Genomic DNA, 24,309 nt, shown 5'->3' on the forward strand with positions numbered 1-24,309 from the left:
GGGTGATTTGTCAACAGGATATTGACGGCAAACAGTTTAATTGTACCCATGAAATTTCTGAATTTATTTTACTTTGGTTGCAAGAAGTAAAAAATCAAGACAAATACTGTAAGAGCGGTGAGATGGGACAGTCTTGTCTCATGCCATTGAATATTGCAAAAAGGATCAAAGTTGCTGAAGGGGACTGATCACAGTTTTTAGTGTATGCGCTACAATGTTCTGTTGTCCTGCCACCACAATGTCTGCTCATGACCTATAACATACACACTCACAAAGAAGTACCCAGAAAGGGGAAAAGGGAACAAGGTGTCCTGGAGCAAACATCTATTCTTCTAGAAGAACTGGCATGCTCACAACTATTTGGGGAGTACCATGGACTCTTGAATTGGGTTGCCCATTGACTACTGATGGTTGATGTTTTCACCATTGATTGCAGAATTCCATATTTTCTTCACTGGACATGCATGACCATGGTCTCATTTCCTCTGCGCATGTGCAAAAAATATATGGTTTGAAACCATCAACCATTGATGGATGACTCTTCAATAGATAAACTCTCACGCATCCTGCCCTCTTCCTTGAAAAATGGATGGGGGACTACAGTTATGCAAATCTCAGTGAATCGCATCATCTTTGTTAACCTGAAATTCATGGAATTCTGTCACAAAGGGGTGAGGCCTAATGGCAAAAAGGACGAGACTGTAGTACTTAAGTTCATCATCTGCAGACCCACTCTGTAAGTCCCTCCATTGGTTACCTGTATTCAATATAAAATACTTTTACTCCCACACATGGCCATAACCAAACTACACCAACGTACATCTCTTCGCTTATCTCAAATATGCTAAATCTCTCATCCACACTCATTATTCGCTCTCATTCATGATTGTGGGACTTCTTTGGGCTGCAACCAATCTGTGGAATGCCCTCCCATTCAAAATAAGACTCTCCCCTAGGGGTAAATTTACTAAGATTCGTGTTTTCCCGTTTGAGGTCAAAGTTCAATCACGAATGACATCGAAAGTGTAAATATGCAACTTTTTGAATTGATTACGACTAATTTACTAAGCTGCCGTATTATGCATTTTCGGGTTTTCCGATGTCGATGTCATTCGTTTTTTTTGGCAGTGTTTTACGTGAGTGACTTGTAAAACACTGCCGACTTTAATACAATGAATCTCGGCCGGATCTGAGAGATCCATGCTGGGCTTCATTGTGCACTTTGTTATAAAAAAAATTAAGTTTAAATGTAAAAAAAAAATTGCGTGGGGTCCCCCCTCCTAAGGCAAACCAGCCTCGGGCTCTTTGAGCCGATCCTGGTTGCAGAAATATGGGGAAAAAATGGACAGGGGTTCCCCCATATTTAAGCAACCAGCATCGGGCTCTGCGCCTGGTCCTGGTTCCAAAAATACGGGGGACAAAAAGAGTAGGGGTCCCCCGTATTTTTGAAACCAGCACCGGGCTCCACTAGCTGGACAGATAATGCCACAGCCGGGGGTCACTTTTATACAGTGCCTTTGCGGCCGTGGCATCAAATATCCAACTAGTCACCCCTGGCCGGGGTACCCTGGGGGAGTGGGGACCCCTTCAATCAAGGGGTCCCCCCCCAGCCACCCAAGGGCCAGGGGTGAAGCCCGAGGCTGTCCCCCCCATCCAATGGGCTGCGGATGGGGGGCTGATAGCCTTTGTGATAAGTGTTTGATATTGTTTTTAGTAGCAGTACTACAAGGCCCAGCAAGCCTCCCCCGCAAGCTGGTACTTGGAGAACCACAAGTACCAGCATGCGGCGGAAAAATGGGCCCGCTGGTACCTGTAGTACTACTACTAAAAAAATACCACAATAAAGACATTACACACACACCTTGACAGTATAACTTTAATACATCCATCCACACCTCCATATACACATACTTACCTTATGTTCCCACACAGGTCGGTCCTCTTCTCCAGTAGAATCCATGGTGTACCTGTAGAAAAAATTATACTCACATAATCCAGTGTTTTCGGCTCCTCGGTAACTCCTTTTGTAATCCACGTACTTGAATAAAATAAAAAAACGGAGACCCGACCACGAACTGAAAGGGGACCCATGTTTTCACATGGGCCCCCTTTCCCCGAATGCCAGAAACCCACTCTGACTGATGTCTAAGTGGGTTTCCTCAGCCAATCAGGGAGCGCCACGTTGTAGCACCCTCCTGATCGGCTGTGTGCTCCTGTACTGTCTGACAGGCGGCACACGGCAGTGTTACAATGTAGCGCCTATGCGCTCCATTGTAACCAATGGTGGGAACTTTCAGGTCAGCGGTTGACCGAAAGTGACCTCACCGCTGACCTGAAAGTTCCCACCATTGCACTCACTGCACCTAAGCTAGCTATGCCCCTGGATGTAGGGGCTTTCCTAAATCAAGGACTGTCTCTAATTACCCAATTTTGTTTTATCAATGTCGTGTCCAATTGTAAATCACAACAGAATTTGAAACCGTTAATATAAGAAACTATTAATAAGTAAATAAATAAGTTCAACTTCAAGTGGCAAATTTCTAAAGTCCTTACAGTGAGCACCCCTCAAGTAAATGGTAAAGGGGGCCACTTGCAAAGAAGCAATATTAGATTTAATACTCACAAATTTCTATCTAGATCTATCTCTATAAATCTATATATATCAATCTATTTATCTATCAATCTATCCTTAAGGACAGACTAGATGGGCACATTCTATGTTACACACTGGGACAGGGCTCGGGAGGACTTTGAGTGTCCCTGTCTCTCTCCAGTCCTGAATTTTCTCATCAGATAACAGGTAACACAGGACTCAGACACATCAGTCTTGGCTGCTTTATATATGGTGGGGTGGGTCGATTCCTGAGTCACTTGCAGCCCCCCCCCCCCCCCCCCCCCCCCGCCCATCTCTCCTCTGGCAAGAGCTCTGTCAGCAGCTCATGAAGGCATTGGGAGCTGGGGTAAAGGAAGGAGGTGCTCCAGCTGGTCCATTGCTGGAACAAAGCTCCAAGATTTGAGATTCCCCTCCTCTACCTTTGGCAAGGAACACTGTTAATTATATTTTTCAAGAATTCCTTTTCCTTGAAATTATACTGTACATAACACTTCTTTCAGTGGGTAATTTAGGGGTAAATTTACTAAGATGGGAGTTCTATTTAAGATGGGATGTTGCCCATAGCAACCTGTCAGATTCCAGGTATTATGTTCTGGAAGGTACTAGATTAATGAGAAGTAGAATATGATTGGTTGATATGGGCAACATCCCATCTTAAATAGAGCTCCCATTTTAGTAAATTTACCCCTTAGTTTCTAGGCAAGGTAGAGACGGCTAATTAAAACGCCAGCAGATGTGGTATAATGCAACCCCAATTTCCAATCCAATGGACTTGTCAATTTTATAATTTTTTCTCCTCTTCTTAACTCAAAGGCAAATATTACTTTACTTTCAGTACTCCATAGAATTAAAACAATCCTAGATTAATGCAGTTTATCCTCTTCCCGTTTTTTCCTGTCTCTAGTATAAGTAGTTAGACAGTGTTTTTAATTTTTTCTTCTATTGCATAAGGCAGAGGTTCCCAAATGCAGTCCTCAAGGCAGCCCAACTGTCCAGGTTTTAAAGTAGATCCACGCTTGACCACAGGTGACTTAATTAGTACCTCAGTCAATTTGATTTAACCATCTGTACTGAGCCATGGATATACCTAAAATCTGGACCGTTGGGGTGCCTTGAGGAACACATTTGGGAACCTCTGGCATAGGGGCTTACCTGTTCTTTGGGTCCTGGTAAAGCGCAAAGGTTTTTACTTTAGATTATTCCTTGTCAGAAAATCCTTTGGAGCTTTGAATTGGTGAATTTGGTCCATCTGGCCATAAACAAAGGTAAGTTTATCTTATCTATATATCTCCAGCGTTGCTTTAATGGCATATGGTAGTTTAGCACAGGAAATTCCATAAGAATTGGGAAATTGTATATCCCTTCCATTTTCCTATAACAGGAGGTCAAAGAGGACACCAATACCAGGCCCCGATGTTCAGAGGGGCCCAAAGAATCTTACACAAAAAATGGGGCCACAGCTTCTAATAATGATGCTTGGCCCTTCACTGTGAGAGAAGCACCACGGCAGGCAGCAACATCAGGGGAGCAGCTGGCATGGAGTAATCGGAGACTTGGGAATGGGACTTGGATGGGGCCACCACCAGCAATTACATAGATGGGGCACAATGGCAGCCGCCTGCAGGCTATAACCTGGTCCCCACACACCAGAGAAGGACTGTGTGCAGGGCTCCTCTATCTATGCTAGACCAGCAGCCTACTGCATTCTTCCTGCACCCTCCGCAGTATAGGTTGGGTGAGCTGCTCGGAGCTCCCTCCAAGGCGGGAGCCAGATGGTGATTAGGACAAGATGAGGAATCAATGCCCCTCTCCTTGCACTGCCTGTGCCCGCTGATGGCTGATGCCTTCCCCTGCTTGCTGCATTGATGCAGATAGTGGCATTGCGTGCAGCATGGGGCACAGTAACAGCCAGGCTGCATGGGCCAAAGTGCTGTTGCCTTGCTACTGGCAGGACTGCATCCAAAGACAGGGGGCATGCCTGGGATACATAACAGCATATATTAATTAGTACCTCAGTCAATTTGATTTAACCATCTGTGCTGAGCCATGGATATACCTAAAATCTGGACCGTTGGGGTGCCTTGAGGAACACATTTGGGAACCTCTGGCATAGGGGCTTACCTGTTCTTTGGGTCCTGGTAAAGCGCAAAGGTTTTTACTTTAGATTATTCCTTGTCAGAAAATCCTTTGGAGCTTTGAATTGGTGAATTTTGTACATCTGGCCATAAACAAAGGTAAGTTTATCTTATCTATATATCTCCAGCGTTGCTTTAATGGCATAATGTAGTTTAGCACAGGAAATTCCATAAGAATTGGGAAATTGTATATCCCTTCCATTTTCCTATAACAGGAGGTCAAAGAGGACACCAATACCAGGCCCCGATGTTCAGAGGGGCCCAAAGAATCTTACACAAAAAATGGGGCCACAGCTTCTAATAATGATGCTTGGCCCTTCACTGTGAGAGAAGCACCACGGCAGGCAGCAACATCAGGGGAGCAGCTGGCATGGAGTAATCAGAGACTTGGGAATGGGACTTGGATGGGGCCACCACCAGCAATTACATAGATGGGGCACAATGGCAGCCGCCTGCAGGCTATAACCTGGTCCCCACACACCAGAGAAGGACTGTGTGCAGGGCTCCTCTATCTATGCTAGACCAGCAGCCTACTGCATTCTTCCTGCACCCTCCGCAGTATAGGTTGGGTGAGCTGCTCGGAGCTCCCTCCAAGGCGGGAGCCAGATGGTGATTAGGACAAGATGAGGAATCAATGCCCCTCTCCTTGCACTGCCTGTGCCCGCTGATGGCTGATGCCTTCCCCTGCTTGCTGCATTGATGCAGATAGTGGCATTGCGTGCAGCATGGGGCACAGTAACAGCCAGGCTGCATGGGCCAAAGTGCTGTTGCCTTGCTACTGGCAGGACTGCATCCAAAGACAGGGGGCATGCCTGGGATACATAACAGCATATATTATACAGTATCCTATCCTATATTATAAAAGCCAACTCTGCTCTTCACCTCTGTTATTTGTGCTGCCAACCACTAGATGCCGCCACACGGATCAAATGATTCCTTTGTCTACTGGAAGCTGACACAGCTGAAAGTAAGGATGGACATCGGAAGTACACCACACATTAAGGGTTGGGCTTCCGCCATCAAATCTTTTTATGCGATGATAACTGACCATCGCATCAAATAATTTGAGGGGGAAATTTTTTTTTGCGCATGCATAAATCTCAAGCGCAAACCATCTGCTGCGTGGCTGGACGAGGGTTGGGACGATCGGAACACCATCAAATGTTTACCATTTGATGGCGGCAAACATTGCAATGCTGCCATAGAATGGTAACGACACAGCCATCTCAACAAAACCATCAATAGTTGCAAACCATCGCAATGCACTGTCCATCCCTAGTTTAAAGTGAAACTAATACTGCAGTGAGATGTTACAGCAGTATGTGGTCAGCATACCGCTCGACGGGATCCCGGCTTTCACAATACCGATGCTGGAATCTCGACTGGGGCACCATACCGCCGCCGGTATACTGGCGAGGTAGGTGATTTCCCCTCTATATGTATATTCAATTGTAGTTGGAACTGCCGTCTTGTCAGAAAGACGGCAGTTTCCGACTGATTTAGGTTGGAAGGGGTTCAGACATATTCAATCGGAAAACACGTGGGTCGGCGGAGTAGCCACGGATTCACGTGCTTTTGTTGGAAATGCGGCCAAATCAGGTTTTGACCCCGTTTCCAACAATCTCAATCCGACTTTTAAAAAAAGTCAGATGAGCACCTGAGAGGAGGAGACGGGTTCAGTGCCAGAGCTGGGACCTCACTTGCTGGAGCCGGGTGGACTCGTGAGGTCTGGCAGTGGCACCCCATCCTCCTGCTATGCTGCTGCAGCCATGGTGTTCTCTTCTCTCCCCACCACACTCTGTGTCCCAGCCGCAGTGTTCCCTGCTCTCCCCGCCGCGTTCTCTGTCCCAGCCGCGGTGTTCCCTGCTCTCCCCGCCGTGTCCTGTGTGCTTTCGGACATGACAATCAGACTTTAAGAAAAGTTGAATTGGCATTTTCGGGAACGGACAAATCCTGTCTGATTTTGCCATTCATTGAAAACTGCTTTGTTGGAAAGGATCCGACAAGAATTGAATATACCCCATAGAGGGAAAATAGAACCTGTGGTGAGCGTAGCTCTCCATCGATCCCACAGCATGGCGAGCGCAGTGAGCCGCAAGAGGCTTTGTTACGCTCGCCACTGATAAAGCTAAATATTTATCGTATATAATACCCTTTATGAGGTCTAAGAACACTGTACGCTATCTACGTATGAAGTACCGTAAGGGTACGCTAGTTGCGTAACAATCGCTTTGCCGTGATCGAGACGCTCAAGCGTCACGTTCACTCACGGCCAAGAGATCACAGGCAGGCACGTTATTGGCTGTTAACTAAAGTAATGATTCGCTATAGCGTAGCGAACGCTCGGGACCACGAGGAGATCACCAGCGGAGCTGGCGCTCACTATATTAAACCTTTGTATCTAAACCATAAACAGTGTATTGTGCAGTAAAACCTTAGTGTAATGTTAGAGAGTAAATGCAACACAGTATAACCTTATTACCTTAAAAGCTGTTTGAGCGTCACCGACGCTCTGAGAATACTTAATACTATAAGAAACACACAGATACCGTGCTCAGGGTCCAACGCCTAAAATATATATTATGAATGCTATACTTGCAAAAGAGTTAAACACAATACAAGTCATACACTACAATATAACATAGACTACCTAACCAGATAACTACACAGGAAATTCAATACAATACAATTTAAGGGAAAATGAGTGAGAAAGAGAAGGAGAGAGAGAGAGAAATTGAGAGAGATTGGCCCACAATAACAAGAGAGAAACAGTATGATTACGGAGAAAAACTTACGCACAAAGGAAACGATCGCATGCGCCTCGATATCCAGCTCCCGATTATCAGCAATGAGAACCGTTGAAGAGAGTGAGCTGGATATGATCGGCCTGCCTATTTATGCCCCACACACAATACAATTCAATGGTCCCTACAATCTCATTGTTCATTGGACACAGGAATTCGGCTTCGCATTATAATAAAAGGTCATAGGTTGATTCATACAGGTGGGCTGTGACTATTTCCAACTGCTCAGGTGGGAGGGAAACTGGGTTTCCCGCCGCATGGGTAATAAAGTGCAAATAAAGTAAATGTTCATAAACTTCTTATGTCCATAACTATTCGCACGAGCGATTGATCTGCTTCAAACCAACACCGGAATATTTCTAATTAAATATTCTTCCGATGGATACTAAACACCACTGTATTACTCCTGTCAGACCCTTCGTATCAAACAAAGAGGGATTTCTCTGTTCATGAACATTCTATATTAACCAAACTTTCAGAATCTATCAAAGGGACCATGATCTACAAAATACATTATTAGTGAAAATATGTAATGATTGAGTCGCACGCTACGATCGCATAAACTCTACCGTAAATACGCATACCATGCGCCTGCGGGTGCCCGCGACTGTGAGTATGCGCACGTACGGGAGAGCGTACGCATGCGCAGCACGGACCAGTATGAGGTGCAAATATGGCAGTGTGTGTAGAGACATTTTTCTGACTTTGACAGTCCACCCTTTGGCAGTCAATAATAACTGCCACCTTCTAAAACATTTCAAAAGGAGAAAAATATATGTCAGGGGTTAATTCATTTCCATGGTTCGGTAAGGGAGGAGTGAGGAGTAGGTGGGAAGAGAGTATGACCTAGTGAGATAGCAGAAGCATGTGTGTATGAGTCCATGTTTGGGGGGTCATGTATCATCGTGCCGTACGTGTTGTAAATCAAGCTTCGAGGTATTGCGAAGTATACATTTGAATTCCTTCTTATCCCGTGGTACGGGTCTGTGGATGGGCTGTCAAACTCTACCGAGCTCTTTTCGGTTTTGGTTGTAACAAAATGGGGAAGCACATTTTAGTTGATGATACATGAATAGGGGAGGTATGTGGTTGCTGATATCTGTGCCTGTATTTCCTATCGACTATGTGTGTTATTACCTGAGGGTTGTAGAGATGAAGATAAAGAACACTTATGGAAAATGCAGTGGTATTCTATGTCAGGTTAATGTACATCTGTCGGTTGAAGTTTTGTTCGGTATCAGTTGAAAGTCGTCTTCTTTGCGCTGTTTTGCCCATTAGGTGCGAGCAAAAAGCTTTGTCAATGCCAATAGATTTACAAAAAAATGTTGGGCTAGCGTAAGTTTAAGAATTCTAGGGAAACTGGGGATCCATGGCAAAGTTCATCAAATGTCCGTATCTAAAGTGGTCAAAACTTCTTCTTTGGTCAATCCGTTGTCTGTATATCGTCTCGTCAAATTCCTCGTCCAAGTGGGTCTTGTTACCTTGGAGCAAACGGAAAAACAGGTGAAAGAAACGGACCGTAGAAATCGCATTTTCATCACATCATTGTTTCTACATTAGGGTCATAAATCAAGTCCAGGTTAATTACAGTTTCCTCACTCCTTAAACTCATTACCCTTGTACGGTGTTTGCACTTCATTAAAGCCTGACCGCATCTAAATATCAATCCGATCGATATGACAACACCTAAGATACATAGGAGAAACTTCCCAACATCCATTATGACTCCTTGAGCCCAGTCTCCTAAGCCAGAAAACCAATTTCGCGGGTTCAACCATGACACCCAACCAGTCAGCTCATTACCTACAGCAGCAAGAGTGAGATTGTGTCTCCTGCGAAATTCCCACTTCAATTGGAGAATATCGTCCATCTTTTGGTCTATGACCTCGACCGGGTCCTCGGTGCTATTCGTAATATATGTGCAACATTTCACGCCGTATTGTGTTGCCAGTGTGACACAATATCCGCCTGTCACTGCTGTGAGGTAATTGAGAACCATTCTATGCTGTACCAGTTCTGTTTTGTAAGCCTGAAGTTCTCTTCCAGTATACCTAAACGTGTCATCATACATTTCAGTGATATTATCTAACAAATTGGCGAGCGCCGATATGTATTTATAATTCAGCACTCCTCTAGCGGTGCGGGTGAAATCTAACGCGATTAAGAATTGAATCCCGGTGGATTCACTTATCAGATCAGAGGCCGGATGCTCTGTCTTCTCTATCAGGTGCCTTTTAACAACGTGCTCGTAATGGGTGTGAGTATAAGGAGCTTGGGCACCACGGTGTATGTCTTTCATTTTGTCATGTGATACAGTCATTACTTCAGGCAATACTTTTCCAATATAACACAATCCTTCAGAGTTTGGGGCAAGCCACTTGTACGCCTTTCTCCCGCATATGAAATATGCATCATCGGGGAGAACATATGGGACGGAGTAGGACATAACCATATTACACACCTTCCATGTGAAATCTCCTAACCCTAATTCTTCCATCTGCTTAGTACACGTATCAGGTTGTACGATATGTGCACAGTATCCTGGTGATACCTCTCCAACTTTAGTAATCCTATTTCCTAAGGTATACCTATACCGGAAAGATTTTCCTCTACTGGCTATGTGGCGTACAAGCTCTGTATCTGTAGGCATTCTATCTGCTCTATGCGAAAAGGTCATGGTGTGGTTACTCCATGACACTTCCCAATTTCCCGGCTTTCGGGGATTGGAGATGTTGAAACATAATAGGGACCTATCCACATGGTATTGGTGGAGCTTCAAACTAGGAGGGCTGGAGATATTAAACCTCCGGTCCACCGGTCTCCCACCATTTAACTCAAGTACCTCCTCTATCGTTAAAGGAAATGGTACTAGCCCTGATTTGCTATGACCCTGAGGTACTTGAGAGCATACCCAACAATCTGTTTTGTTTAACACATTACCCACTAAGGAGTGATAGTCACTCAATGGATGCCGGTCCATATGGATATTAAAACTGGATTGGCATTTCTTAATGCACCCATCCTCAATGACATTGTTACAGAGCCTACAGATACAGTTTTCTTCAGCTAACAATCCTTCACAATTCCTTCTATGGTCAATGCTATCGGATCGTTTTCTGATACTCGCCTTTGCTTGTTGATTATGTTGTTCTCGGAAAACTACGCCTCCATCTTTATCATCAGAACCCATTCCAGAACCTCTCTCGACCTCCATGGTACTCTCGCCGGAACAGACTGCTCTGGTCAACATCATGGTTAACAGGAAAGTCCGGATCACAGTCTCTTGGGGCAAGTCCATCTTATAGGAGGAAACGGAGAAGAATGAGAAGGGGGAAAAAAATAATTGAGGGAGATGGGATGGGAAATTGGAGAAAAACAATAAAAGGGAACAGGGGATCGACAACTGCTTTTGGTCTTGTGATTTTCAATGCTCAGGTGCCGCCTCAGTCCTCCTGGAACAGACACTCTAGTGATACAACCTCTACCGTCTGTTCCTTATCACAGGACTTCTCTGGATCAACGACCTTCTTACAGTGGGACGAATGAACCCAAGTCTCTCTCTCAGCAACCTTCAATGCTGTAGTGCTAGTCAATAAGACCTGGTATGGTCCTTCCCATCTGTCAATAAGGCAACCTGAGCGTAGAAAATTCTGTATCATTACATAATCCCCAGGTTCAATGTCACGACAATTACTATCTGGTAAATCAGGAATCACTAACTTCAGATTATCATTTTGATTCCTCAACTGTTTACTCATGTTAATCAAGTATTTTACAGTTACTTCATTGTTACACTTCAAATCATCCTGAGGGTTAATCATAACATGCGGTTGTCGACCAAACAAGATTTCAAAGGGAGACAGATTAAGAGGGGACCTGGGAGTGGTTCTGATGCTGTACAGTACAATGGGTAAAGCTTCTGGCCATGTCAATCCTGTCTCTGCCATCACTTTACTCAGTTTATTTTTAATAGTGCTGTTCACTCTTTCCACTTTCGCACTCGCCTGGGGACGGTATGGAGTGTGCAGCTTGCTATCAATTCCCATCAATTTACACATTCCTTGAAAGACATCACCTGTAAAATGGGTACCCCTATCACTTTCGATAATTCTAGGGATACCATATCTACATACAAATTCCTGCACAATTTTCTTCGCAGTAAACATAGCGGTATTTGTGGCCGCTGGAAATGCTTCGACCCAATTTGAGAAAACATCTATACAAACAAGTACATATTTCAAATTTCGACAAGGGGGTAATTGTATAAAGTCAATTTGTATTACCTGGAAAGGGCCGCCGGCAGGTGGGATATGGGATGGTTCTGTAGGTATTGCCTTTCCAATATTCTTTCTCAGACAGGTAAGGCACGACATGGCTCTTTTACTCGCATGAGAGGAGAATCCTGGGGCGCACCAATATGCTCTTACCAACTTGCACATCCCTTCCTTGCCTAGATGAGTCAGCCCGTGAGCTGCCTCAGCCAAACATGGAAGGTATGTTCTGGGGGCCACCGGTTTACCTTGTCCATCCGTCCAGAGTCCTGAGGACTCCTGGCCATATCCCTTTGCCTTCCAGACTGCCTTTTCCTGTGTGGAACACAAATTTTGCATCTCACACAACTTCTGTGTGTTGATGGTATTAAATACCATCAGTTGTGTGGTGTCTGTCTGTCTGAGGGTAGCAGCTGCTAACTTAGCTGCTTCGTCTGCTCGGCTGTTACCAAGCGATACTGGGTCTTGGCTATATGTATGTGCTTTACATTTGATAACAGCCACTCTGTCGGGTTCCTGTATCGCCGTTAGAAGCCTTTTTATGTGAGCTGCATGCGCTACCGGTGTACCAGCTGCCGTCATGAAATTTCTGAGGCGCCATAGGGCTCCGAAATCATGAACTACCCCGAATGCGTATCTAGAATCGGTGTAGATATTGACTGATTTGCCCTTAGCCAATTCACATGCTCTGGTTAGGGCGACCAGTTCAGCAACCTGGGCTGAGTGAGGTGGGCCTAGCGGTTCCGCTTCTATGGTGCCTTGGTCATCTACGACTGCGTATCCAGTACACAAGTCTCCCGAGTCTGACTGTCTATGACAACTACCGTCCGTGTAGAACGTAAGTTCTGCATCTTCCAGTGGGTTGTCACTGATGTCAGGCCTTGCGGTAAAATTTTGGGTCAAATATTCTATACAATCATGAGTATCTTCCTTTGTATTAAATCCTCCTTCCCCAGTACTCTCATCCTCCACCCTTTGGGTCTGTCCAGACACACTTGGGAGATATGTTGCAGGATTTAATGCACTGCATCTCCTTATGGTGATGTTTACGGGGGCCATTAGTGCCAATTCCCATCTTGTAAACCGCGCTGATGAGACGTGCCTGGTTTGGGCAGAATTTAACAAGGCTGACACTGCATGCGGTGTATGAATTGTGAGGTTGTGACCTAGCACGACGTCTTCGCTTTTCGTTACTAGCAATGCTATCGCAGCAACGCTTCGCAAGCATGTGGGGAGGGATCGCGCTACCGTGTCTAGCTGAGCGCTGTAATATGCTACTGGCCTGCTGGCATCACCGTGCTTTTGGGTTAGTACGCCTGCCGCGCAACCAGCACTTTCTGTTCCGTATAGTTCAAAGGGTTTCCCATAGTCCGGCATACCTAATGCTGGTGCCTGCGTTAGGCACTGTTTAAGTCTCTCAAATGCTGCCTCAGACTCGTCTGTATGCGAAATCCGATCAGGTTTGTTTGAGGAGACCATTTCCTGCAAAGGTAACGCTAACATGGAAAACCCTGGGATCCAATTACGGCAATACCCACACATTCCTAAAAATGTTCTGATCTGTTGCTGGGTTTGTGGCAGAGTCATGTCTCTAATTGCTTGAATTCTATCAGCGGTCAGGTGTCTCTGTCCTTGTGTTAAACAGTGTCCCAAATATTTTACCTTAGTTTGGCATAATTGCAATTTGTCTTTGGAAACCTTGTGTCCTGTGTCTGAAAGATGAAACAGGAGCTGTTTCGTATCCTTCAGGGATGCCTCCAATGAATCAGAACACAGTAGTAGATCATCCACGTACTGTATTAATACTGATCCACTCACTGGTTGGAAAGATTGTAAACAATCATGCAAAGCCTGAGAAAATATACTTGGGCTATCTATGAATCCTTGTGGTAATCGAGTCCATGTGTATTGGACTCCTCTGTATGTAAATGCGAACAAATATTGACTGTCAGGGTGCAGAGGTACCGAAAAGAAAGCGGAGCAGAGGTCAATAACAGTGAAAAATTTCGCAGTGGGAGGGATTTGCATTAGGATGACAGCTGGATTTGGCACTACGGGGAACTGACTCTCAACTATTTTGTTAATCCCCCTTAGATCCTGCACTAGCCGGTAACCCCTCCCCCCACTCTTTTTCACAGGGAAGATGGGACTATTAGCAGTGTTGGACGTTCTTACCAGAATGCCCTGTTGTAGCAAGCGCTCTATTACTGGGTAAACTCCTAACTCCACCTCTGGCTTCAGAGGGTACTGTGGGATTTTTGGAGCTATCCTACCATCTTTTACTTGTACAACTACCGGAGCTACGTTTGCCATTAATCCAGTGTCCTGTCCATCTTTTGTCCAAAGTGACTCTGGTATCTGAGATGTCATTTCTTCTACTTGGGAGGGAGTCCTATTTGTCATAGTGGTATGTGACATTAATTTTGACGGGGAGTCTAACATGTCTCGTACTTCCTGAGCGTGATTCTCAGGTATGTCCAAGAATACACCTTCAGGAGTACAATAAATGACGCACCCCATTTTACACAGTAAGTCTCTTCCCAGGAGATTGGTCGGTGCCGATGCAGCCAGCAAAAAGGAATGCTTGGTATGTAAAGGCCCTATTGTAATCTCTGCTGGTTTGCTAACAGGGTAATGCTGGACTACTCCTGTTACTCCCACGGCTGGAATTGTCCTACCAGTGGTCCTCATGCCCACTGTCGAATTTATCACTGATTTGGCCGCCCCTGTGTCTACAAGAAAGTTTAATGATTTACCAGCTACATTGATTGCAATTTCTGGTTCACTTCCAAGACTTGCAATCAATTTTACTGGCTGCAGATTACAGGTATGGCCACACCCCTATTGGGTATGGTGACCTCCCTGAATCCCGCTGGCAGCAACTACTTGTGAGGGAGTTAGCTGGGAACTACCAGAGGTTTGCCAATCTCTGTTTGGGGGGTATCTTTTTGTTTCCCCTGCATGTGGCTCATAACTCCGTTTCTGCGGACCTTGCTCCCAATGTCGTGTGTCGTGTCGTTGTCTAGGGGGTTGGTATGAGTTTCGTACATTCTTTACTCTACAATCTCGTGCCATGTGTCCCTGTTTATGACAAGAATAACAAGTAACCACACTTGACTTACCCACAGGGTTTGGTGATACAAACAAAGGCTGCCTTGTGGTCAGGACCTGTATACTTACGGCCATTAACTTATCACTTTGTTGTTCCCTGTGTCTGGTGATGTTCCTATCGTGATCAATAGCAGCCTCTCTCAAAGTAGCCACAGACAGACCTCGCCAACATGGTTGTGTGGTCTGTACCCTAGTCTTCAATGACTCTTTTAAACCATCCATCAGTACCGATACTGCTACTTCTCGATGGTTTATGTTTGTTTTAATGTCCTCTATGCCTGTGTATTTTGCCATTTCTGATAATGCTCTGTGAAAATACTCTGCAGCTGTCTCTGACTCCTTCTGTTTAATGGAGAATATCTTGTTCCATCTGACTACCGCTGGGAAATATTCTTTTAACTGTAAGTTTATTCTTTTTACATTGTCTTTGTTGTACACATCTGTAAGAGGTACATCCTGATCTAATCCGCAATCAGCTAAAAATTGAGTTGCGTCAACATTGGAGGGTAAACATGCTCTCAGCAATATCTGCCAGTCTTTATTGTTGGGCTCTACAGTGTTACCTAAGTCTCTGATGTATTTTTGACTGGCAACTAAATCTTTTCTAGGGTCAGGGAATTCAGACACGATGGTCCTTAATTCCATTCTGGAAAATGGGCTATACATGGCAATGTTCCTCACAGGGGTGACCCCTGTTGTGTCAGTTTTCCCATTTGGAACAGCTATTACCCTAACAGGATTAACTCTAACAACATCACTCTGTGTGGGTTCTACAGCCTGTGGTGAAATGGCTTCAGCATAGTGTATGGTGCCGTACTTACCTGTAGACACGACCTCACCTATCCCTCCGCTAGGGGCCTTTGTTACTAATCTCGTGGGTGGAGCTGTGCCTACTGTGGTCTCTGCTATGGTGGCTGCTAGAGAGAGCGCTGAAATTGTTGCCGATTCGTCTTCTTGATCACACTCCTGAGGAAAGTTCAAAACAGGGTACAACTTGCACGGGTTAATACTTGCATTGGTTAATTGGTTAACATTATCTTTAACATTTATACAGTTGCTAAGTGTTTGTGTGTTACACCTTAGTGCGTCATTCTCCGCAACCAATTTCTCTCCTGATATGTATGGTGGCGGTGGGGCCGTGGCTATCAGTTTTCTGATTGAGCCAGATCCCGCCGCCTGAGCCAATCCTCTCTGTATGTCACCTTCCTGCTGCCACAACTGCAAATAATCGTAATGTTTGATTCGTCTCTTTGTTGATTTAATGAGACATATCCTTCTCCTTAAATTCGTTAACACTTCTGTGCTGAAGCTACCTACTCTTGGGAATTTCTCCCCGTCATGTACTGTCATTCTCTCCCATTCATCACATAAAGCTTCTGTGTGACTTCCGTATTTCTCACACATTACATACCTTGCCGACCCAATTGGTCGGTTCACTGAATCAACCCGAACCGAGGTTGATCGCCCCCTACCTGAACAAGTGGCCCCCATAGTTCGAAGGTGTTGCTTTATTTAACCAACCCTTACGCAAACCGAATGTCCAAAATAGGCTGGCGGTGGCGGTTTACCGAGTACCCCACTCACTCGCCCACGCCGACCAATACGACCTGATCACACCGATATGGTGCTGGCGTACTCGACCTAGGGCCCCTGCGACCTGAACCTCTATTTACTGGAACCTGTGAGGGTGCTCCGAAGAACACTTACTCTTTCCAGTAACTATTGGTTGCTGGATAGTTCCTGAGTGAGCAGCGAACTTCCCTTAAAATAAAAAAAGTTACACAAATCACGTTAGAATGTACAAATAGCGTTTATGACCTTCGTACACAAATAGTACCGGTCAGGTTTACTAATGCACACAATTACGTGCGGTACAATCGTTTAGTACACAAGCAACTAATCTTATGTACTGAGCGACCAGTGGAATCGAAAATTACGGCTGCGAATTCCTTCAGCCAGAGCTTATATGGCCTATATGGGTGTTGCACCAACCCTTTCTTGGTGTTGTGCCTGTGGACTGTATAGCGGACTTCCTTGTCTGCTGTACCTGAACCTGTTGGTCTGCTATGACCTCCTGGTCTGTTACAGTATGACCTCCTGGTCTGCTACACTCTAATGCTCAAATTGTATATTTAACCAGGGATGCCTCCCTAGCCACCATGTACGTCACTTACACGCATGTACCTCACGAGTACTCGACTTTTCTTGTGGTTCAACCTGTAAAATTGTATACAACACACTCACTCACCACATGTACACTTTTGTTTCTATTTCTATTTCTGCGCAGAAATTTCTCTTTAGACCAGATATGTTACAAATTAGGAGAAGGATCTATTAATTTAAATTTGCGCGATTTATCGCCTGGCGTTATTTACCGCGTGGCGCTACTTATCGCGTTGAGAGGAGAGAAAAAAAACTTGTGATTTGAGTTACGTGGGCGTACCCGTACGCTCCGTTGCGTATTATACGCTGCGTGCGTCGGCCCTTGGATTGCGTACGCAAGTCTCAGTCTTGTTAGAGACACGTGTACGCAAAGCAAAGATCCACCGTAACACAATTTATACGTTTATCAACTATAGAGCTGGCAAACAGGAGAGTGACATACGAAAATACACCAATGAAAAGGAAATGCAGATATATATGTGTGCGTGCGTGTGTACGCAAGACAGAAAAATAAACAGTTTTAAAAAGACACTATTGTTTTGTTCTTACCTCCGGTTCCCGGATTCCTTCAGCACCCTTTACTAAGAGAAGCAGACGCTTATCCAAACAGCACTACGAGGAATATGATCTCCCGCCCTTTGCTGCTGGATAATGTCTGCTGAAATTACCTAGTGCAGATATGTGAAGGACAGGGCGAGCCGCCAATTGATAAAGCTAAATATTTATCGTATATAATACCCTTTATGAGGTCTAAGAACACTGTACGCTATCTACGTATGAAGTACCGTAAGGGTACGCTAGTTGCATAACAATCGCTTTGCCGTGATCGAGACGCTCAAGCGTCACGTTCACTCACGGCCAAGAGATCACAGGCAGGCACGTTATTGGCTGTTAACTAAAGTAATGATTCGCTATAGCGTAGCGAACGCTCGGGACCACGAGGAGATCACCAGCGGAGCTGACGCTCACTATATTAAACCTTTGTATCTAAACCATAAACAGTGTATTGTGCAGTAAAACCTTAGTGTAATGTTAGAGAGTAAATGCAACACAGTATAACCTTATTACCTTAAAAGCTGTTTGAGCGTCACCGACGCTCTGAGAATACTTAATACTATAAGAAACACACAGATACCGTGCTCAGGGTCCAACGCCTAAAATATATATTATGAATGCTATACTTGCAAAAGAGTTAAACACAATACAAGTCATACACTACAATATAACATAGACTACCTAACCAGATAACTACACAGGAAATTCAATACAATACAATTTAAGGGAAAATGAGTGAGAAAGAGAAGGAGAGAGAGAGAGAGAAATTGAGAGAGATTGGCCCACAATAACAAGAGAGAAACAGTATGATTACGGAGAAAAACTTACGCACAAAGGAAACGATCGCATGCGCCTCGATATCCAGCTCCCGATTATCAGCAATGAGAACCGTTGAAGAGAGTGAGCTGGATATGATCGGCCTGCCTATTTATGCCCCACACACAATACAATTCAATGGTCCCTACAATCTCATTGTTCATTGGACACAGGAATTCGGCTTCGCATTATAATAAAAGGTCATAGGTTGATTCATACAGGTGGGCTGTGACTATTTCCAACTGCTCAGGTGGGAGGGAAACTGGGTTTCCCGCCGCATGGGTAATAAAGTGCAAATAAAGTAAATGTTCATAAACTTCTTATGTCCATAACTATTCGCACGAGCGATTGATCTGCTTCAAACCAACACCGGGATATTTCTAATTAAATATTCTTCCGATGGATACTAAACACCACTGTATTACTCCTGTCAGACCCTTCGTATCAAACAAAGAGGGATTTCTCTGTTCATGAACATTCTATATTAACCAAACTTTCAGAATCTATCAAAGGGACCATGATCTACAAAATACATTATTAGTGAAAATATGTAATGATTGAGTCGCACGCTACGATCGCATAAACTCTACCGTAAATACGCATACCATGCGCCTGCGGGTGCCCGCGACTGTGAGTATGCGCACGTACGGGAGAGCGTACGCATGCGCAGCACGGACCAGTATGAGGTGCAAATATGGCAGTGTGTGTAGAGACATTTTTCTGACTTTGACACCACCCTGCCAGCATTCCACCGCTTGGAATGCCGATGTCGGTATACTGACCTTCGGCATCCCGTTCGATCCCATTACAGCCTCCTACCATGCTGCTGCTAATATTAATAATTCTGATCTAACTATTTCACATTTGCTGCATAATGAGAGAAGGGTTTGGGAGAGAGAGAGAGAGTGGGGGTAGGGGCAAATAGGGACTGGGGGGTTGAGAGTGGGGTAGGGGTAGATTGGGACTGGGAAGAGAGTGGGGTAGGGCCAGATAGGGATAGTGGAGAGAGAAAAAAGGGGGAAACCTGGATTGCACATCCTATTATTAAAGATATCAAGAGGTGCTATCATGCTGAGGCTTCTAATACTATGCTGGGGGAAGAGAGATGCAGATGCACACTCTTAGCACTAAGAACACTGATAATAAAAATTATTTAAATAAACCCTCACAATTAACATGGAGTATAATTGAAGTTCTTAGCACACATTTGCGCAAATATGCGGGCCCATGTGCCGCACCAGGTGACTTCATCACATGGGTCCCTAACATTCCTAATACTATCACATTCTATAAATTTATTCAGGACTTACCTCTAAATAGGGCCTTATCAATGTGTGATCTGAAATGCAGGAACCCAGCTAATTAAAACACCTGAGGGTGAATGGGAGGAGTGCCAATCCAGAGGAAGGAAGCCTTGCCTTCCAGTGTACAATATATACACAAATATAGTGTAAAAAGGGGGGAACCTGGATTGCACATCCTATTACTAAAGATATCAAGAGGAGCTATCATGCTGAGGCTTCTAATACTATGCTGGGGGAAGAGAGATGCAGATGCACACTCTTAGCACTAAGAACACTGATAATAAAAATAATTTAAATAAACCCTCACAATTAACATTGAGTATAACTGAAGTTCTTAGCACACATTTGCGCAAATATGCGGGCCCATGTACCGTGGCCAGGTGACTTCATCACATGGGTCCCTAAACAGTGGAGAGAGATGCAGATTGTTTCAATATAGTCACCTCTGTTTGACACAGATGGACACACACTCCCTATGTACACTGCACCTCCACCATTTACTGCCCCTATATACACTGCACTGTGCTGAGCCATGGATATAACTAAAACCTGGACCACTGGGGTGCCTTGAAGGCAGCGCTTGAGAACCTCTGCTCTAGAGAAAATCTCTTGCTCTTGCGATAGGGTATTGCCAGATCGTGTTGGTTCTGTTTTTTACCCATTTGCTCAGCTGCACCATTGTTCTGTATATACAGATGGTATTGCTCTCTTATTATCCCCATTTTATTTCTGTTGTTTTTAGATGTGAGATGCACACAATAAGTTGATGTAACATATATACTTCCTGACCATTTACAGTTCTTGGTGTCTGATGGAGTTGTGCTTCAGATTAAACTTTGCTTTTCCTGGATGTGCTGCAGTCAGGGCTGGAATTAGTGCAGTGTCAGTTCCTTAAAAGTTCCTGATCCTGTTGGGCTTTATACTAATTCAGATTCATCTGCGGCTACTTTTCTTGACTACTTTATGCTAATGTGAGAATCTGCCTGTATATGCTGTCGATCCATGCATCTGCATATAGAAGCCCATCCTGTCCGCTGTTTATGCTTCCACAGCCACAATAGTTTCTGGACTTGCACCCACCCCATGCTAAAGATGGATCTGAAACTAGTTGTGTTCCTCCCATCCATTCTTTTTATTCAGGATTTATTGTACTTTTCATTAAATTCCTTTCTTGTGTAATAAATTGGAGACAGGGTTTGTGTTCTCATCTATGTATGTGTATTTTGGTTTGGATGTTTTATTCTGTGCTAGAAGTTTGACTTCTACTTAGTTACTGTTTTATTTTTGGTATTTTCTCCCAAAACATTTCTGGTGTCATGCCTGAGGTGTGGCCATTATTATGTTATATTTTATTTCCCACTGATGTACAACCTCATGTAGCCATGGCTTATGCTCAGTTGTGCTATAACCCTTCCCTCTCAATTAACTGTATGAGTGAGGCGTTTAATGGTAAGTATTAAAATCCTTATTTATTTATTTTTCCTAAGACTTTTTCACTAAGTACTTGTTCAATAGTTTTGAACTGATAAAGTGATTTCAATGTTATCATTGCAGACTATCACTACAGTGAGCTGATCTCCCCTCACTATATCAGCATGATTGCCACAGTATCTGGCTGTACTGCACAGAGACGGGCCCCTAACTGCTCTGATATGTGTTTTCACCAACGGTACCGCACACATGATGGCACTTGTAACAACTTTCAACACCCAATGTGGGGAGCATCAGTCACTGCTTTCCAGCGTCTGATTAGACCCGCTTACCAGAATGGATTCAATCTTCCTCGTGGATTTGGTGCCTCAGAATCTGGGGTCCTTCCTTTACCTCTTCCCCGCCTGGTGTCCACTACTATGATTGGCACAGAAACTATTACTGCAGATTCCCAGTATACACACATGCTCATGCAGTGGGGACAGTTCCTGGACCATGATCTGGACCAAACTATACCAGCCCTCAGTATGTCTCGGTTTTCTGATGCTCTACCTTGCAGCCAGGTGTGTACGAATGACCCACCCTGCTTTCCCATCACTATACCTGAGAACGATCCTCGTGTGAGCAGTGGGCGCTGCATGTTCTTTGCACGATCCAGTCCAGTTTGCGGGAGTGGAGTGACTTCCCTTCTTCTGGACTCTGCCTATTATCGAGAGCAGGTGAATTTGATTACCTCCTACCTTGATGCTTCTAATGTCTATGGAAGTACTGAAGAGGAATCCCAGGAGTTGAGAGATCTTCATAGCCAGAGGGGGATGCTAAAAGTTGGCAGAATGGTGTCTAGTTCGGGGAAGCATCTGATGCCTTTTGCCAATGGGCCTCCTACAGAATGTATGAGGGATGAGCAAGAAAGCTCTGTTCCTTGCTTTCTGGCAGGGGATCACCGTGCTAACGAGCAGCTTGGCCTTACCTCCATGCACACATTGTGGTTCCGGGAACATAATCGTATTGCAGAACATCTATTGAAACTCAATCCTCACTGGAATGGGGACAAGGTTTATTATGAAGCTAGGAAATTAGTGGCTGCTCAAATGCAGCACATCACATATGCACACTGGCTTCCTAAAGTCTTTGGAGAAACCGGAATGAGCATGTTGGGAGAATACAGAGGGTATGACCCTAATGTCAATAGTGGTATCTTTAATGCCTTTGCCACTGCTGCTTTCCGATTTGGGCACACATTGATTAATCCTATTTTATATAGACTAAATGAAAGCTTTCAAACAATCCCACAAGGGCACCTCCCACTACACAAAGCCTTCTTCAGTCCATTCAGGCTGCTACAGGAGGGAGGGATAGACCCTTTGCTGCGTGGACTCTTTGGGGTTCCTGGAAAGATGAGAGACCCCACAGCTTTGCTGAACCTAGAACTTACAGAGAAGCTTTTCTCCGCTGTTCATTTGGTGTCTTTAGATCTTGCTGCAATTAACATCCAGCGTGGTCGAGATCATGGCATCCCACCTTACAATGACTACCGTGTTTTCTGCAACCTCACTTCAGCTAAGGACTTTGACGACCTACAAAATGAGATCAAGAACCAGGATATAAGGCAGAAACTTCGCAGGTAAGGAAAATCCAAATTATACTGGGATAGTTCTTTCACAATGGAAACTTAAGTAATGCACCCAGTGTTGAGGTGTAACAGGGGAAAATACTTTTTTGCCATTCAAAAACATTTTGGTTCTACTTCCAAGTAAAAATTACAAGGCCTACTTTTTATTAAAATGTACAGTATATTTGGGTCGTGGCATTAATTGTGATAATCCAAAGTAGGGTACAGTGGATATTAAAGAATGAGTAAGTGCTCTTTCTGTAAATATTTCAACATAAATTTAACTTAATGTACCGGCTTAAGTTTCTAATCATTGCAATATTCTATCTACCCTCTCCTAGCCTGTATGGAACTCCTATGAATGTGGATCTTTTCCCAGCACTTATGGTGGAAGACTTAGTACCGGGGTCTCGGCTGGGACCCACTCTAATGTGTCTTCTAGTTACTCAGTTCAGAAGACTGCGGGATGGAGACAGGTAAAGGGTACAACATGTAATGCTAACTGCAGTAAAAACCATTTCTATTAATCCTGTGAATGTTGTTAGAGTATATGATAATTATACTGCAATGCATGCCTGTGTTGACCAGGTCTGACACGTTAATCGCCCATAAAAAAAAAAAAGTATTGCTCAATCAAATTTGAATACAGGTATGAGATCTTTCATCTGGAAGCCTGTTTGGCCAAAAAGCTCCAAAATTATAAAAAAAATAAAATTGTTGCATTGTGATAGTGTCATACTCAGACTTGACAACAATGTATTCAAAACTTACTGTGAGAAACACTGCTAAATAATTTTGGCCCACATTCAGCATGAATCGCATTTGTAAAGCTGTTCGCAGGCAGCTTTGCAAATGCGATCCATAGTAATGCAAATGCAGTAGGAGGTGTGAAACACCTCCTTGTTGAATGTGCGGTTGCAGCCTGAGATCAACATCTTGACCACCGCAGGGGGCCTTGTGAAGCAAAGAAATCTGCATCCAAGACGCAGACCTTGGCCTCGCCACTCTCAGAACATGGGGATGACACGCCGGAAATGTGGGCTGTCTCCGCCCCTGCCTCCCTAATGCACAGGGCCTTATAGGGTTTTCACTGAAATGTGAGATCCTCCGAGTAACATAGGCTATGAAACATCTCACTATCATGTTAATTAGCTAATTAGCACACAAAATGAAAAAATAAATAAATAAATAGTGTGAGGACATCTTGTGGCCAAAAAGTATAATGCTCCCACCACACATTTACACACAATACAAACATACATACACACACATATCTATCTATAGCTGTAGGCTATAGTTGTAGTCTATATATATATATATATATATATATATATAAGAATGAACAAGACGCGCAATGAGAAATGCAAAGTCTTTTAGTTGCAATAAAAGTCCGAAATGTAACTTGCTGCTGTCCTCCAGGAGTTACTCCTCAAACATGTAAAAGAGAAAGAAATGGAGGGCGCAATCGTGAGTAGTAAAAAAAAAACCAGTGC

General features: G+C 44.2%; 1 protein-coding gene across 1 annotated transcript in view; it reads left to right on the forward strand.

Annotated features, from left to right (window-relative positions):
- Positions 1 to 24,309, forward strand: part of LOC135057245 (peroxidasin homolog) — a 167,396-nt gene that overhangs the window by 116,835 nt on the left and 26,252 nt on the right. The window contains exons 16-17 of the mRNA XM_063963136.1: positions 21,328 to 22,828; positions 23,158 to 23,292. Of these exons, the coding sequence (XP_063819206.1) occupies positions 21,328 to 22,828; positions 23,158 to 23,292 (1,636 nt within the window). The remainder of the gene's footprint in view (positions 1 to 21,327; positions 22,829 to 23,157; positions 23,293 to 24,309) is intronic.

The sequence above is a fragment of the Pseudophryne corroboree genome, chromosome 3 (genome assembly GCF_028390025.1).
Source record: "Pseudophryne corroboree isolate aPseCor3 chromosome 3, aPseCor3.hap2, whole genome shotgun sequence".
NCBI classification, from domain to species: Eukaryota; Metazoa; Chordata; class Amphibia; order Anura; family Myobatrachidae; genus Pseudophryne; species Pseudophryne corroboree.